At 33.2% G+C, this 13,310-nt stretch overlaps 1 protein-coding gene across 11 annotated transcripts in view; it reads left to right on the top strand.

Moving 5' to 3' along the window:
* Positions 1-13,310, top strand: part of LOC105496640 (protocadherin related 15) — a 1,825,405-nt gene that overhangs the window by 1,120,350 nt on the left and 691,745 nt on the right. For 9 of the 11 annotated variants that reach the window (XM_071069550.1, XM_071069551.1, XM_024797557.2 and 6 more), the window contains 2 exons: positions 254-268; positions 777-842. In XM_071069550.1, the coding sequence (XP_070925651.1) occupies positions 254-268; positions 777-842 (81 nt within the window). The remainder of the gene's footprint in view (positions 1-253; positions 269-776; positions 843-13,310) is intronic. The other 2 variants (XM_011767169.3, XM_071069558.1) reach the window with 1 other exon arrangement.

The raw sequence follows: 13,310 nt of genomic DNA, 5'->3' as shown, positions 1-13,310 counted from the left end.
AGTCTTTTTGTAATGGCTTTTAAAATGCTAATGATGTGTATTATCTAGTGAATGTGTTAGTATTATATTAGAAGTACAAAATCTGATGGGAAGTTTATATATTCTATTTCCACAAATCATTAGATAATATTATGGTATAATGCTTTTTATATCTTTAAATCTCTCACTAAATATATACATATATTCTTTCTTCCTTTCTTTCTTCCATTTTTCTGATCTGCTTCCATTGATGACTCTATACTTTTGACTCCAGACTGGCAATATGAGGGTAAGATGACAAAAATAAAAACCCCAAACAACTTCATGAGCATTGCTTGTCTGTCTTTGTTTTATTCTCTTTAGAACATTATTAAAATTCTATTCACTCACTCTAATTAGACCCTTTATCACAATTAAAGTCCAATTATGTTTGTTTCTGTTGTGATGCTTTAATTACAATTTATCCTTGTTAATCATCCCTTTATGTTATTTCTTTGGGTTAAATTTCCATCACATTATATATGTCCTGTAGGACTTCTGTTCTCCAGTGGTGCCTGCTAGTTCTTTCTCAGTAAGATTTGAGTAGTTTGTGGTGCACAGAGTGACTGTATTATGATGTGGTAAGGAATCTGTGTCATTATTATAAAATATTTTTAAATAATATTAAAAGTAGTGATGCATATCAATTAGGTTGCAAGATTTTCCTTTTTAAATATTAATATACATCTCAATGAATTTTTTCTCAGTGTGTGTGCCCCTGCAGTCAATTCTTACTTTTCATTATTTTCTCTCTTTAGATTGCAAACTAGCTAGGGGAGGACCTCCAGCTACCATAGTTGCTATTGATGAAGAGAGTCGGAATGGTGAGTGAGTTTTTTATTTTACAAATGTCTTATCTAAGAGAGTTTTCTTCAGATTTTAATTCTCAATCTGCTGTAAGTGGAGGTACTAAAATGAAAGTTTCAACCCAAATACATGAATAATTATCCTCTAGTATGGGCTTCAATTATGCCATTCTCTGGAAATTCATGCTTTACTTGGAGTACATTATAAAAGCCTCATTTGATTAATATAAATATTTAGTTTTAATTTAGAATAAATTATTTGATTCAGAGTCAACTCAAGAATGCATCCAGATATGGGCTGAAAGTTGACCATCATGTATATAGTCATTGAACTGAAACACAACGTATTCCTCCAAAGAAATGGACCACAAAATAAGTCTTGCATTGCTAACTGATATTGGCCGGGATCTGGTAAGGATCTAGATCCACAGTCGATTAGACATGGTAATTGTGACTGATTAACATGAAAACCAAATGTGCTTAGAAAGTGAGAACATGAAATAAGGTCAAGAACAGAGAAAGAAGTCTGAATTTTCACTTGGGCCGTCTGAAGTAATTAACAATATCTAATTCATATCCAGTTCCTCTTTGGAAAAACTCTTTTTTTCCTTATCATTAGTGTTTTTGTTCTGCAGCAGCTGCCTTGACTCTCTGAACTTTAATGTAGAAATATTTAAATTGTTTTCTCCTCAACTGGGCAGCAGTAAAATGGTTATCTCTTGGGACTCTGTTTCTATTCTCTTGGGACTCTGTTTCTATTTTAAACTAGGTATGTAAATGTGGTCTGTGGCTCACTTTGTCTGCTGATTACATGATAGACTCTTCCATTAAGCTTGTACTTAATATTTACTCTAAAGTATGTTTTTGCACTTTTGTATTTTTTACAAAATAATTATGTCAATTGCCTTATTAGAAAGTGATCTTTTTTCTTGTAATTCAATCTACACATCTGCATGTCCTTTGAAAACGTGTATAGGCAATTCCTGCATCAGTTTACTTCTTCGTGATTGATTGTGCTGCATTACCGATGCTCCTTTTACTCGTTTAAAGAATTGACACAGACGTATATTCCTGCACATTCTTTGAAATCACTCAGAAATATCTACAGTACTGCTGGCCTCTGTTTAAACAAATTTAAGTATCAACAATATGTTTGCCACATTAAGTGATTACAAAAACGTGAACATTTTGATTACGTTTTTAAAATCTATCTTTATTGATAATAAAATCATATCGAGTTAGTGTTATTATGATGCATTTATGTAAGTTGGAAATAAATCCCAAATGTGTCTACAGTAGAGAAAAAATATCAAAATACTATAATGTAAAAGATACACAAAAAAAGATTCTGTCTTCTAATGATGAATTATGGCTTCCTTATGGTTAACTATTTTTAAAGAAAGCTATATTTTCTAAATATTCCACAGTGAAAACAGTTAACCTTTTTAACCAGAAATAAAAATTCAATAAACATAATGCAATGTTTATCAACAATTTCTTTTCTAATTGTTAACCAATTCCCTTGAAAATATAAGCTGAGCTGAAATAAAACATTTAGTTTTCCTAAGCAAATTTGTTTTAATGTGTGATTCTGTATAGAGCTTATTTTGCCAACTAGGTAATTATAGCAACAGCAATGATGATAGTTTATTTCCTTTTGTGCTGATTAGATCCTACTTTTCAAAGGAGCGTGGGAACTCTACGAAGATGTTGCCATAGCATTGCTGTACAGTAGCATGTGGTGAAAGTTCAGTATTTCTGTTTTAGAAGAAAATGGCATGATATAGTGTAGTAATGTTGTGCTCCTTACTTGGCATATTTTGTAGAAACTGCCAGCTACTCAGAAAGCTGCCAGAGTTATTTAAGTGTCACCACAAGAAGTATAAATACCGATCTAGAGAATAATGTTTTGCATTTCTCTTTTGCATTAAATTTCTAAAAATATGGTGATCAAATGAACCTCTGCCAGATATTGTAATGTAGTGTTTTAATCATTCTTGTCTTAAAAATCTAAGGGAAAAATCCATACAAATGTTTTCATATTTTTCTTTAGGCAATCTAAACTTCCCAGTGACACAGTTATTTTTAGCCTTGTTGGGTGGCTCATGCCTATAGTCCCAGCATTTTGGGAGGCTGAGGTGGCTGGATTGCTAGAGCTCAGGAGTTCAAGACCAGTCTGGCCAACATGGCAAGACCCTGTTTCTACTAAAAATACAAAAATTAGTCAGGTGTGGTGGCACCCACTCATAGTCCTAGCTACTTGGCAGGCTGAGGCACGAGAATCACTTGAACCTGGGAGGCCGGGAGGGGAGGTTGTAGTAAGCTGTGATTGTTCCACTGCACTGAAGCATGGGCAGCAGAGTGAGATCCTGTCTGAAAAACAGAAAGAAAAGAAAAGAAATAGTTATTTTTAGCCTTAGTCTGTACTCTCTTAATTTCTCATTTCCAGTATCTTTTAATTGGTAGTAATAAAACATGGGTTTCCTATTTTACCAGAATGATGAGCACTCATTTTTAAAGGCTTTGAGGCTTCTTTGAAAAGAAAGGCTTAACAAATCTTTAATCAGCTAAATTAGTAAATTTACTTCAAATCAACTTGCCTGTGGCTCACTTAACTGATGTCTATTGCTAAACAATCTCTATAGCTAAATACATTCACTACTAAAGGAAAGCATCTAAATAGCTCATTTTTAAAAATTATAGCTAATTGTTTATGTAAGTCATTGAGCTACATTTATAGAACACTTATTTATACACATGTCTCTATCTTTCAAAGACTTTCATAATTTGTGGGATGAAAATATTCTTTGTGAATATATATGTCAATTGCATTTATACATATGTGCATGCTTGGAAGAATTACAAGTTTAACAGACAGAGATCCATAAGCTTCTTTCTCACCCTGGGTCTCTGTTAGATGCTTTCGCTTCCTGATCTTTGTCCTCAACAGCACCTTAATGACAGATTCATTACATTATCTTGGGCTGAACAAGAGATTATTTTCATCACAACTACTGGTAATACTAAGCTTACATTGTAAAGGGGCAAAGTGGGCACACAAAGAGATATGTTGGTTCCTGACTACCACCAGAAAGCTCTTCAACTAGCGTGTAGAATGTATTTAGTATATAATTTCATTTTGAGGGGAGAATGCATTTGAGAAACAGATCACATTATCTATGTTTAATTAAATGAGAATGTCTAAAATGTCTTTCTGAACAGATATTTTATAGTTTCTCTCGACTCTACGTTGCTTATAGCATTGAAGCCTTACTGAAAGGAGAGAGGTGGGGGCAGTTACTCTGGGACATTTAAAGACCTGCCACTGAGTGCCAGCCACATCAGAGTCCTTGGCTGCTTTACAGCATCTATAGATTGACATTAAACAGACTTTGGAACCACTCATTCAAACTAATTCTCAGAATCTACTGAAGTGTACAGATGCTGCTATGTAAAGAGAAGGAGAAAATCATTTTAAGTCATGGTTAGAACACACCACTGTGACTGTACAGAAATGGACAGATTCAGAGGCAAAAGGATATCACTACATGAAAGATTAGAGGACCCACCCTGAAGGAGCTTCATGAATTTAAAGTTTAAAATATATTGCACACTCTTAGTAAATTTGGGAAATGAACGGTAATTCTGAGGTATCTCCATGATTTGAAAGCAGCATCAACCAAGGATGCCATAATAGACTCAGTGAAGAAGTTTACATTTAGATTTTACAATTTTTTTAAAGTTATTTGGGGAGTGAGTTGCTTGTGGAAATTTATCGATGTAAGAATGGAGGCAGCACCAAAGTTCAATTACTGGCTTTGAAATAAAGCTCATGAAGAATTTCTTCGTACAGAACTTTCCTAAGCAGTATTTCTCCATCCTATCTTCCTTATACTGGTTCTCTCAAGGTCTTAGATTTTACCATTCCTTTTCTTCAAGGCTTTTCTTCTCTAAATTTCCTTTTTACCATAAACTGTTCTTTCACTTCTTCCTTTCCTTATTATCAAATATTGACTGTTAGATTACTGATTTGTGTTACTGAGCTAATTGTGCTGTGAGTTTCTTACCTGTTAAGACACGGAAAATCTGATCACTACCTTCATTTTTGAATAGAGTGCAGTAATCAACAGTATAAAGGTTCTTAGCAAGTACTAGATAAAAATAGTAATTCAAAAACTATCTTGAAACATTTTTTGGACTTAAAATATTTCCTACAGCAGTTTTCAAAACAAATATTCAAATGCCAACTATTCCTAAATTGAATTACTTATGTAATTCAATGAAATGTAAGTGATGTCGTGTGATTTAATGAATATGAAAGTACTTGATATCCCTTCATCCATGACTACTTCATACAAATTTGACATATATACTAAAACGAACATTTATTTTATATTTATTTCAGGTAGTGTAGTTTAAGCAAAGTATGTATACTTACTTTTCAGTATAAATAGAAATGAATCTCTTAAGTATACTCAATAATAAAAGTTTTATGAAATTGTTATAATCTATGCACTGTTAAAGTACACTACTTTTTATTAAATTCAAATGGGTTTATTCAACAAAATGTAGATATATACTAATATATTGAGTGCTTTTTTGTTTTTTTGTTGTTGTTTTTTGTTTTTTTTTTGTTGTTTGTTTGTTTGTTTGTTTTTTGAGATGGAGTCTGTCACCCAGGCTGGAGTGCAGTGGCTCAATCTTGGCTCACTGCAACCTCTGCCTCCCGGGTTCAAGCTATTCTCTTGCCTCAGCCTCCCAAGTAGCTGGGACTAGAGGCATGTGCCACCACGCCCAGCTAATTTTTGTATTTTTACTATAGACGAGGTTTCACCATGTTGGCCAGATGGTCTCAATCTTTTGACCTTGTGATCTGCTCGCCTCAGCCTCCCAAAGTGCTAGGATTACAAGTGTGAGCCACCACACCTGGCCTATTGAGTGCTTTTTAAAAAATCCACCAAAGCAACTTGCCATTGATGACAAGAATCAAGATATTTTTGCCATTGATCCAAGTTTTTGCTTTCTAGATTCTCCATTTTGTCATACAGTAATCCTTGGTTCTCAAGCCAAAAATGCTGGCCTGGTTAGCACTAAGCTCTTTTCATGTACCTCAGGACACATTGAAAACTAGGATATTGCTTTTACTGTCATCTGTATGTTTGCTTTTGAAATTTACAATTTTACAGAGCAGTGCTTTGAGTTGTCAGACTTGGGTATGGTTGAGAGGGTTGCTTCTTAAGTTGGTTTTGAGTAAGAAAGACAATAGTTCCTAGTCAAAGTATAGGAGTAAAATTATTCTCCCAAATTTGTCTTCATTTTTACAACAAAGTAGCTGACCTAGAATATAAGTGAAGACCACCTGCTTGCAATTCTCTCATTCCCTATTACAGACAATCTTGAACACATGCCCAATACATAATTTTGTTGTTCAATCAATAAATCATTTCATTAATCACTTATTTACTTAGTTGTTTATTCAAGGTATGATTATCGACACCCTGTACTGTGTGAGAATCTGTTGTGGTACTGATGATGCATCAGAGAAGGAAACAGGCAAAACCGCTTTCCACATGGAGGTAGAGACAGGTAACTATAGGGAGAAAAAATGAAACAGAGCGAGAAACCAAGGCGTGATGAACAACTGAGGAGGCAGTGACGCTGTTTCAGATAGAGGACTTGTTTCTTTGAGGATACTACATTTGAGCAAAACTGTATAAAGTTAAGACTGAAGACCTGAGCCATGCATTCACCGAGAGAATTCACATTATAGACAGAGGAATAAATTCAAAGACTCTGAAGATGAATATGACTGATAAGTTTAACAAATGGCAAGAAGATAGCTGGATAAGATGAGAAAGAGCAAATGTGGTTGAAATAGAGAAGATGGATGTTGACTGAATGTATGTAAATTAGTCAAAAATGTTTTTGACTTTTTAATTGATTTGCCAACAAATCAGTTGATGGTGACCTTATCTAGCGACATATAGTTTACAAAGAATAATTCTTTTTTTCATCTTTCATTCAATGTCCTAGTAGTACATAATTAAAAATTCAAATTCACAACTGTGTGTAGATATGTTTGTTCACAATCACAGATAACTTTATTCTTTAAAAATATGTTTTACTCAGAAAAAAATCAGAAAATGCATTAAATCATTCAGTTTGGCTCAGTGGTATCACTGCCTCATTTAACATATAGTAGAGGATTATTGCGGTCATCCCAAAAGTCAATATGAACATGATGGATTTCTATTGTAAAGTAATATTTAGTGTCAGAAAATGTAATAGTGTGGTATCATCAAAATTAATAAGTGATTTTTGTTATATTACATTCTCTTTAAAAAATCATTAATAGCATCTCTTTAAAAAATTATAAATAATAGCAGCTTCACATTTCAGATACATCCTTACAAACATACGTAGTTTGCTTGATAAAATGATCTTCTTTATTGAATATATTTTGGTGAAAATTGATTAATGTGCTAGGTTTTATCTTAGTACTTTGGGACAGGCAAGGGGTGAGCATTATTTGTGAGAAAATAGCAAATAGCATCCACCAATATTCTCTATGGAGTTTATTCAGTATCTTTACAAGGGTTTATTTAGAGATATGAGGGATCTTATTGACAACAGTCAGACTAAATATTATAAATGACTTAAAAACAGTAAGTGATTAATTTTCATGCTACACTTGAGACTCTACCAAATCTTGGAAATAATCTAAAATTTCTTTTCAATGAGTATGTTTTATGGAATACCGTTATAACAAATATTTTCTTTCTGTTTTTCTATTACTGATTATCAATTGATACCTCTACTAGAATTTCCATTCTGTATTGCATAGCAAATATTAAAGTTTTGCTAAGTAAATGTTTTATTTGTATCATTTGAATATTCTTTTGACACCTTGAACCTTGATGTATTTGAAATAATGTTTCACAATAAATAGATTTGTTTCAGTTAAAACTATTTTTTTGAAGTCCATTTTGAATCCCAGGAGAAAAGCAATTATTTCCATTTTATTTCAGCCAATTTCAAATTCCAGCTAAATCTCACAAAAGATATTTCTTCTTCATACTTTGTCATGCTTTCTTAAAAACATTAACTATATGCTACTCCTTGCTTTCATTTTTTTCAGGAGAGGTAAATCAGTTAATACTCATGATAGATTTTTAGTTGACTAAAATACCAGCAATTTAAAATTAACAGACAATTATTACCCTTTCACATAATCCTACATTGCGAACTTTATATATTTCTCTGATTAAAAATTACTATTTTATATAAAGTCTTTATTATTGTTGGCAAATAAAACACTGATAGGAAACTGTGTGAACATTACTATAATTATATATATGTTTTCTTTAGGATTCTAAGATTACCTTACTTTTGAGTTTTTCAATTATTGACTATTAGTTAAACTTAAGACTACACAAAGATGTGCCTTCTTCATTCTGTAATATAGTTGATCAGAGATAGCACTAACATTTTAACAATATGTAAAAGAAATGTCTTCTGTAAATCTTATTACATGAATAAAACATATAATTGTTTTTATGTTAACAAAGTGGTCAGAAAACAAGAAGAATTCCCTGTAAAAAGAATTTTGTAAGCCTGTAAATACAAAGCCACACTCTAGGGATAAGACACACCTGCAAGCCTGTGGCTAATATTTTTCTGCAAACAACTGTCAGCACCTTTTGTCTCAGAATAGAGAATATTTGGATCATTATATTAGATTGCAATTTCGGTGAGGGCAAAGACTGTATTTTTTCATTCATTACTATAATCCAAGAATTGCTCCTGGTACATAGTAGGCATTTCAAATGCTATTCTTTGAGTAACTGAACCACTAAGATTAACGTGAATTTCACAAATAACAGCTGCAAGGGACTTAAATGAGACTTATCTGCCTATTTAGGATAGTTTGGAGTATTACTATGATTAAGATTTTTTAACATAATTAACCCTTAATTGAAATTCACCTTGCATGTATAAAAATAGGTAGTGTGATTATTTTTAATTTCAAGTAATTTTTTTTGCTTGAATTACCGTGTCTACAATGAAGACAAAAATTTATTTTTGTATTCATTAAGATTTTTTTGAAATAATAGAAAATAACATAACAGTATTCTAATGTGAGGGAATGCTGGTGTGTTTGTATGTATGCATATAAAATAATACTGAATATTATTTTAGCCAGGCATGGGGGCGTGCGCCTGTAATCCCAGCTACTTGGGAGGCCAAGGCCCAAGATTGCTTAAACCCAGGAGGCACAGTTTGCAGTGAGCCAAGATTGCACCACTGCACTCCAGCCCAGGTGACAGAGTGAGACTATATCTCATAAATAAACAAATGAAACTGAATATTCGGCCAAATCAAAGAAAAATAAATCTAACACTAAAGTATTTTAAAACCCATATTATCATAAATTAAAGAATAAAATATATTTTATGCATTCATATTTTTTAAATTTTTTTACATTTAAGAGTATTTCATAAAATGAAAAACCTGATTATTCAGATAACCAGGTAAATTTATAAAATTATATTTTATTTTAGTTATTTTGGGGTATTAGATAATTTCATATGACAGATGAAGTTTATCAGCCTTGTCATGTGATATGATTTAATGGCTGTGTAAAAATACTGTCTAATTCTTGGAAAATGGTTCACTTTAGTTTTTAACTTTTGATGATAAAATCTTCACTTAGGTCTTTCAGCCTTTAAGGGAAGTTAGATAAAGTAGACACATGCATCACGAAATGATATTTTTAAAGAGTATAATTAGACAGAATATAATATTTTGAATTAAAGAAAATAACGGAAAGTCAAATTTTACTTTCATTAATAATTTGCTGTCTACTCCACGTGTTAGTAATTTTAAAATATAATTATTCTGCATGAGTAAATATTTTTTATTTAAATACTCTAAGAAACTGCAAACGATTTAACATCAATATGTCATGTGAGTTTGCAGTTCATGAAATGAGAATAAAAGCCATTTGCAATTTGACATTTCTAATTTAAAATTAAAATTAAATTTTCAGAGGTAGTAATTATATTTTGATAATCCTTCATTAAAAAATTAAAATGAAAGATAATGCAATTTTTATAGGATAGCAAGATATTGCATGTACAGTTAATTGGTACACATATATGCATCATCCCCCAATAATACACACACACACACACACACACACACACACAAAATTCCAGAAATATCTATAACATGTTCAAAAATCAATAGAGTTTTAAAAAATTCAATCTATGATAGGTTTCCTGAAATCATACCTGCATCTACACTAGTGAAGAAAGAATATTCTGTATTTTTAAATTTAATAAGAATTCTTATTCCAATTTCAGTAATCCATATTAAATTTATATCATGGAAACTTTATGTTTTATTTGACATCTGGTGGACAGAAAGATATCTGGAGGTCCAGAACCCTAGAAGGGGTGTTTTGAATTTTCTCTTAAGAAATAAATTGTTGGCTTTGGACATTATAAATAACAACACCAAATATCAACTTGGAATTTGAAAGATGAAATCTCTGGGCTTTAATTATTGAGCTTGATTAGCAGGTATTAGTGCTTTTATAAAATCGAGATAAGGGTTATGGTATGTTTTCTTAAATGTTTGGTTAGTGTCCAACTGGGCTTCAGAGTTCATTTGAAAACACTCCCCCAAAGAAAAAAATATTTAAACACTGGCATACCTTATTTGACCCATAATTTCAAAGTATTTTGGGGTCATAGAAAACATATCCAGGGACTTGTATTAAACAATGCTCTTAAACATGTATAGAGGAAATTTGAACCTAAATGTATAGTAGCTATATAAATCTATTTCAATCATATTTTAGAAAGTTTGGCTACATATGTGTTTGGTTTGAGAATGAGAGTTAAAATTCCAGTTTAAAGAGTCTTTTCCAAATTTAATGTGATCACCCAAATGCATTATGCATAAAATGACCTTATGATATATCATATAAACTGAATACATCAGTTGAGACTTAATATGGAAATAAATAACATGATAATCAATATGAATCAAGATTTTCTGTAGAAAATCAACTCTATAAAACTGGTATCTGATGTAGCAATCTGTGAAGCGCTATTCTCTGTTTCTGGTGGTAGGCGTGAAGAAGCTGCAGGTCATCTAGGCTGGCAGTTGGGGAGGAAAAGTTAGTGCAAAGCAGAGGAGAGTGAGGGCAAACTGATGTCCATGAAGCCAAATTAGAATCCATGGGGACAATAATTGTAACCCATATCTGTTACCACCTTTAACCTGTATGCTACTAACTACTTTATACTGACAAGGAAAGTCAGCAGATCAGCAACAGTACGCGAGAGCTAAAGTAGAACAGGATACCCACACAAAGTACAATGGGTGCCACAGCAATTTTAACAGGAAAAAAATTATTCTTAAAAATGTGGTTTCACTAACGTTTACCCCTCAAACTGACATCAATCTATTCCATTTTAAATCATGTTTACATTCCAAATAAAGATAATGGTAAAATAATGCTTCTTTCCAAGATGACACATCTATCCTTCTACCAACTGAAAGCACACTAACCATCACTCTGAAAGTGGATACAATCTCACTTAAGTCATTTATTCACCAGTGGGCGATGTTCATTCCTCTTCTGATACACCTCTCTCTCTTTAGTATCGTGTAAGCTAAATACAATGACATAAAGTTAATTACTATTATATTTTTATGTGGGATGGCAGGAGAAGTGGAAAAAAGGGAAACTTTGGTTAATCTTTTTGAAATATATTCACACGAAAATAAGAAAGAACTTTTCATAATTATCACAATTCTTATGTTTGCAATTGGTCACATGGTCATACTTTGTTTATAGCTTCCTTCTTGTACCACCTATTCCATTATTACCTTTATTTTAACCAGATCATCAGGTCCTTTGTCTGATACAATGACCTGAAAGTTTGTTCCTGAAGAGCGTTGGCCATTAGTAGTTCTTCCTGTGTTGGTCTATTAAAGTTTTCCAATAACTTTGATCACAACACAAGGGAGTACTAAGGGGACCCACTTGATCTCCTACAAATGATTTCACTTATCCATCTGCTGAAGTTACTCTTTGGTTAGCACCTACATGTGACACAAATGTCTTTAAATTCTGTACCCAAGTAGAGAGAATTAATCACATATATTTTCTTCAGACCTCTCTGTCACAGATGCTCCAATTATGTTCAAGTACTGTTAGCCAAACTATTAACTTTTCCCGGCCGGGCATGGTGGCTCATGTCTGTAATCCCAGCACTTTGGGAGGCCGAGGCGGACGGATCAGAAGGTCAGGAGATCGAGACCACAGTGAAACCCCATCTCTACTAAAAATACAAAAAATTAGCTGGGCGTGGTGGCGGGTGCCTGTAGTCCCAGCTACTCAGGAGGCTGAGGCAGGAGAATGGCTTGAACCCAGGAGGCGGAGCTTGCAGTGAGCCGAAATAGTGCCCCTGCACTCCAGCCTGGGCGATAGAGCGAGACTCCGTCTCAAAAAACAAAAAACAAAAAAACAAAAAAAACAAAAACAAACAAACAAACAAAAAAAAGCTTTTCCCAGTGCATCAGAGTAGATATGTTCTTTGGCTATCACTCTTTTCAGGAGAAATGAATAACCAAATATACTGCTCAAAGTTCTGCTGACATCAAGGGTTTGAATTTACCACTAACCTCTTGAGGGCTCTGCATAAAGACAGTCAGGAAAGTGAGTAAACAAACAGAAATAAAAGCAATTTTTTTTTTTTTTTTTTTACTGGGTATTTGAAACTAAACAAAACCACATTCATTCAACCAATGGAACAAGGAGCAATAGCTCCCTTCAAAGTATTTTGGAAAAGTTTTTACATCCTAAGTGCCATCCAGAACATCGCAACAGCATGGGAAGAAGTCACACAGCAATGCATGATCAGCATGTGGAAGAAAGTTTTGAAGACATATGTGAACACATTCAAAAGCTTTAACAAAGACTCTGCTGTTGATGAAATAGTAGGTAACAAGTTATTAGCACTTGAGAAACAGCTAGAATTGGGTATTGATGAAGAGGATATTCATGAGTTTGTTGGCATTGAGTTTTCGAGTGATAAAACTGTAGAAAGAAAGAAGAAGCTGAGGCAGAGGAAGAAGTTAAACAAGAGGAACCAAGAAAGTGTACTGGGGAGGCCTTTCCTGCTATCAGCAGTGGCATACAGATGTTAAAGAAATGGTACGTCAATTAGGAGAGACTCCTAAGAACTGACAGGCAGGGACAAAATGCTCTTGCTTGTTACAGAAAGATATGTAATAAGAAATAAGTTGTACAGTCAAAACTTGATATCTTTCCAAAGAACACTGTGAATTCAGAAAAAAGAGGTTTGATAGACTCATAGTTCCACGTGGCTGGGGGGCCTCACAATCATGGTGGAAGACGAAAAGCACATCTTTCATGGCGGCAGACAAGAGAGAAAATGAGAGCCAAGT

Source organism: Macaca nemestrina, chromosome 9 (assembly GCF_043159975.1).
Source record: "Macaca nemestrina isolate mMacNem1 chromosome 9, mMacNem.hap1, whole genome shotgun sequence".
NCBI lineage: Eukaryota > Metazoa > Chordata > Mammalia > Primates > Cercopithecidae > Macaca > Macaca nemestrina.
This window is presented reverse-complemented; position numbering and strand designations above follow the sequence as displayed.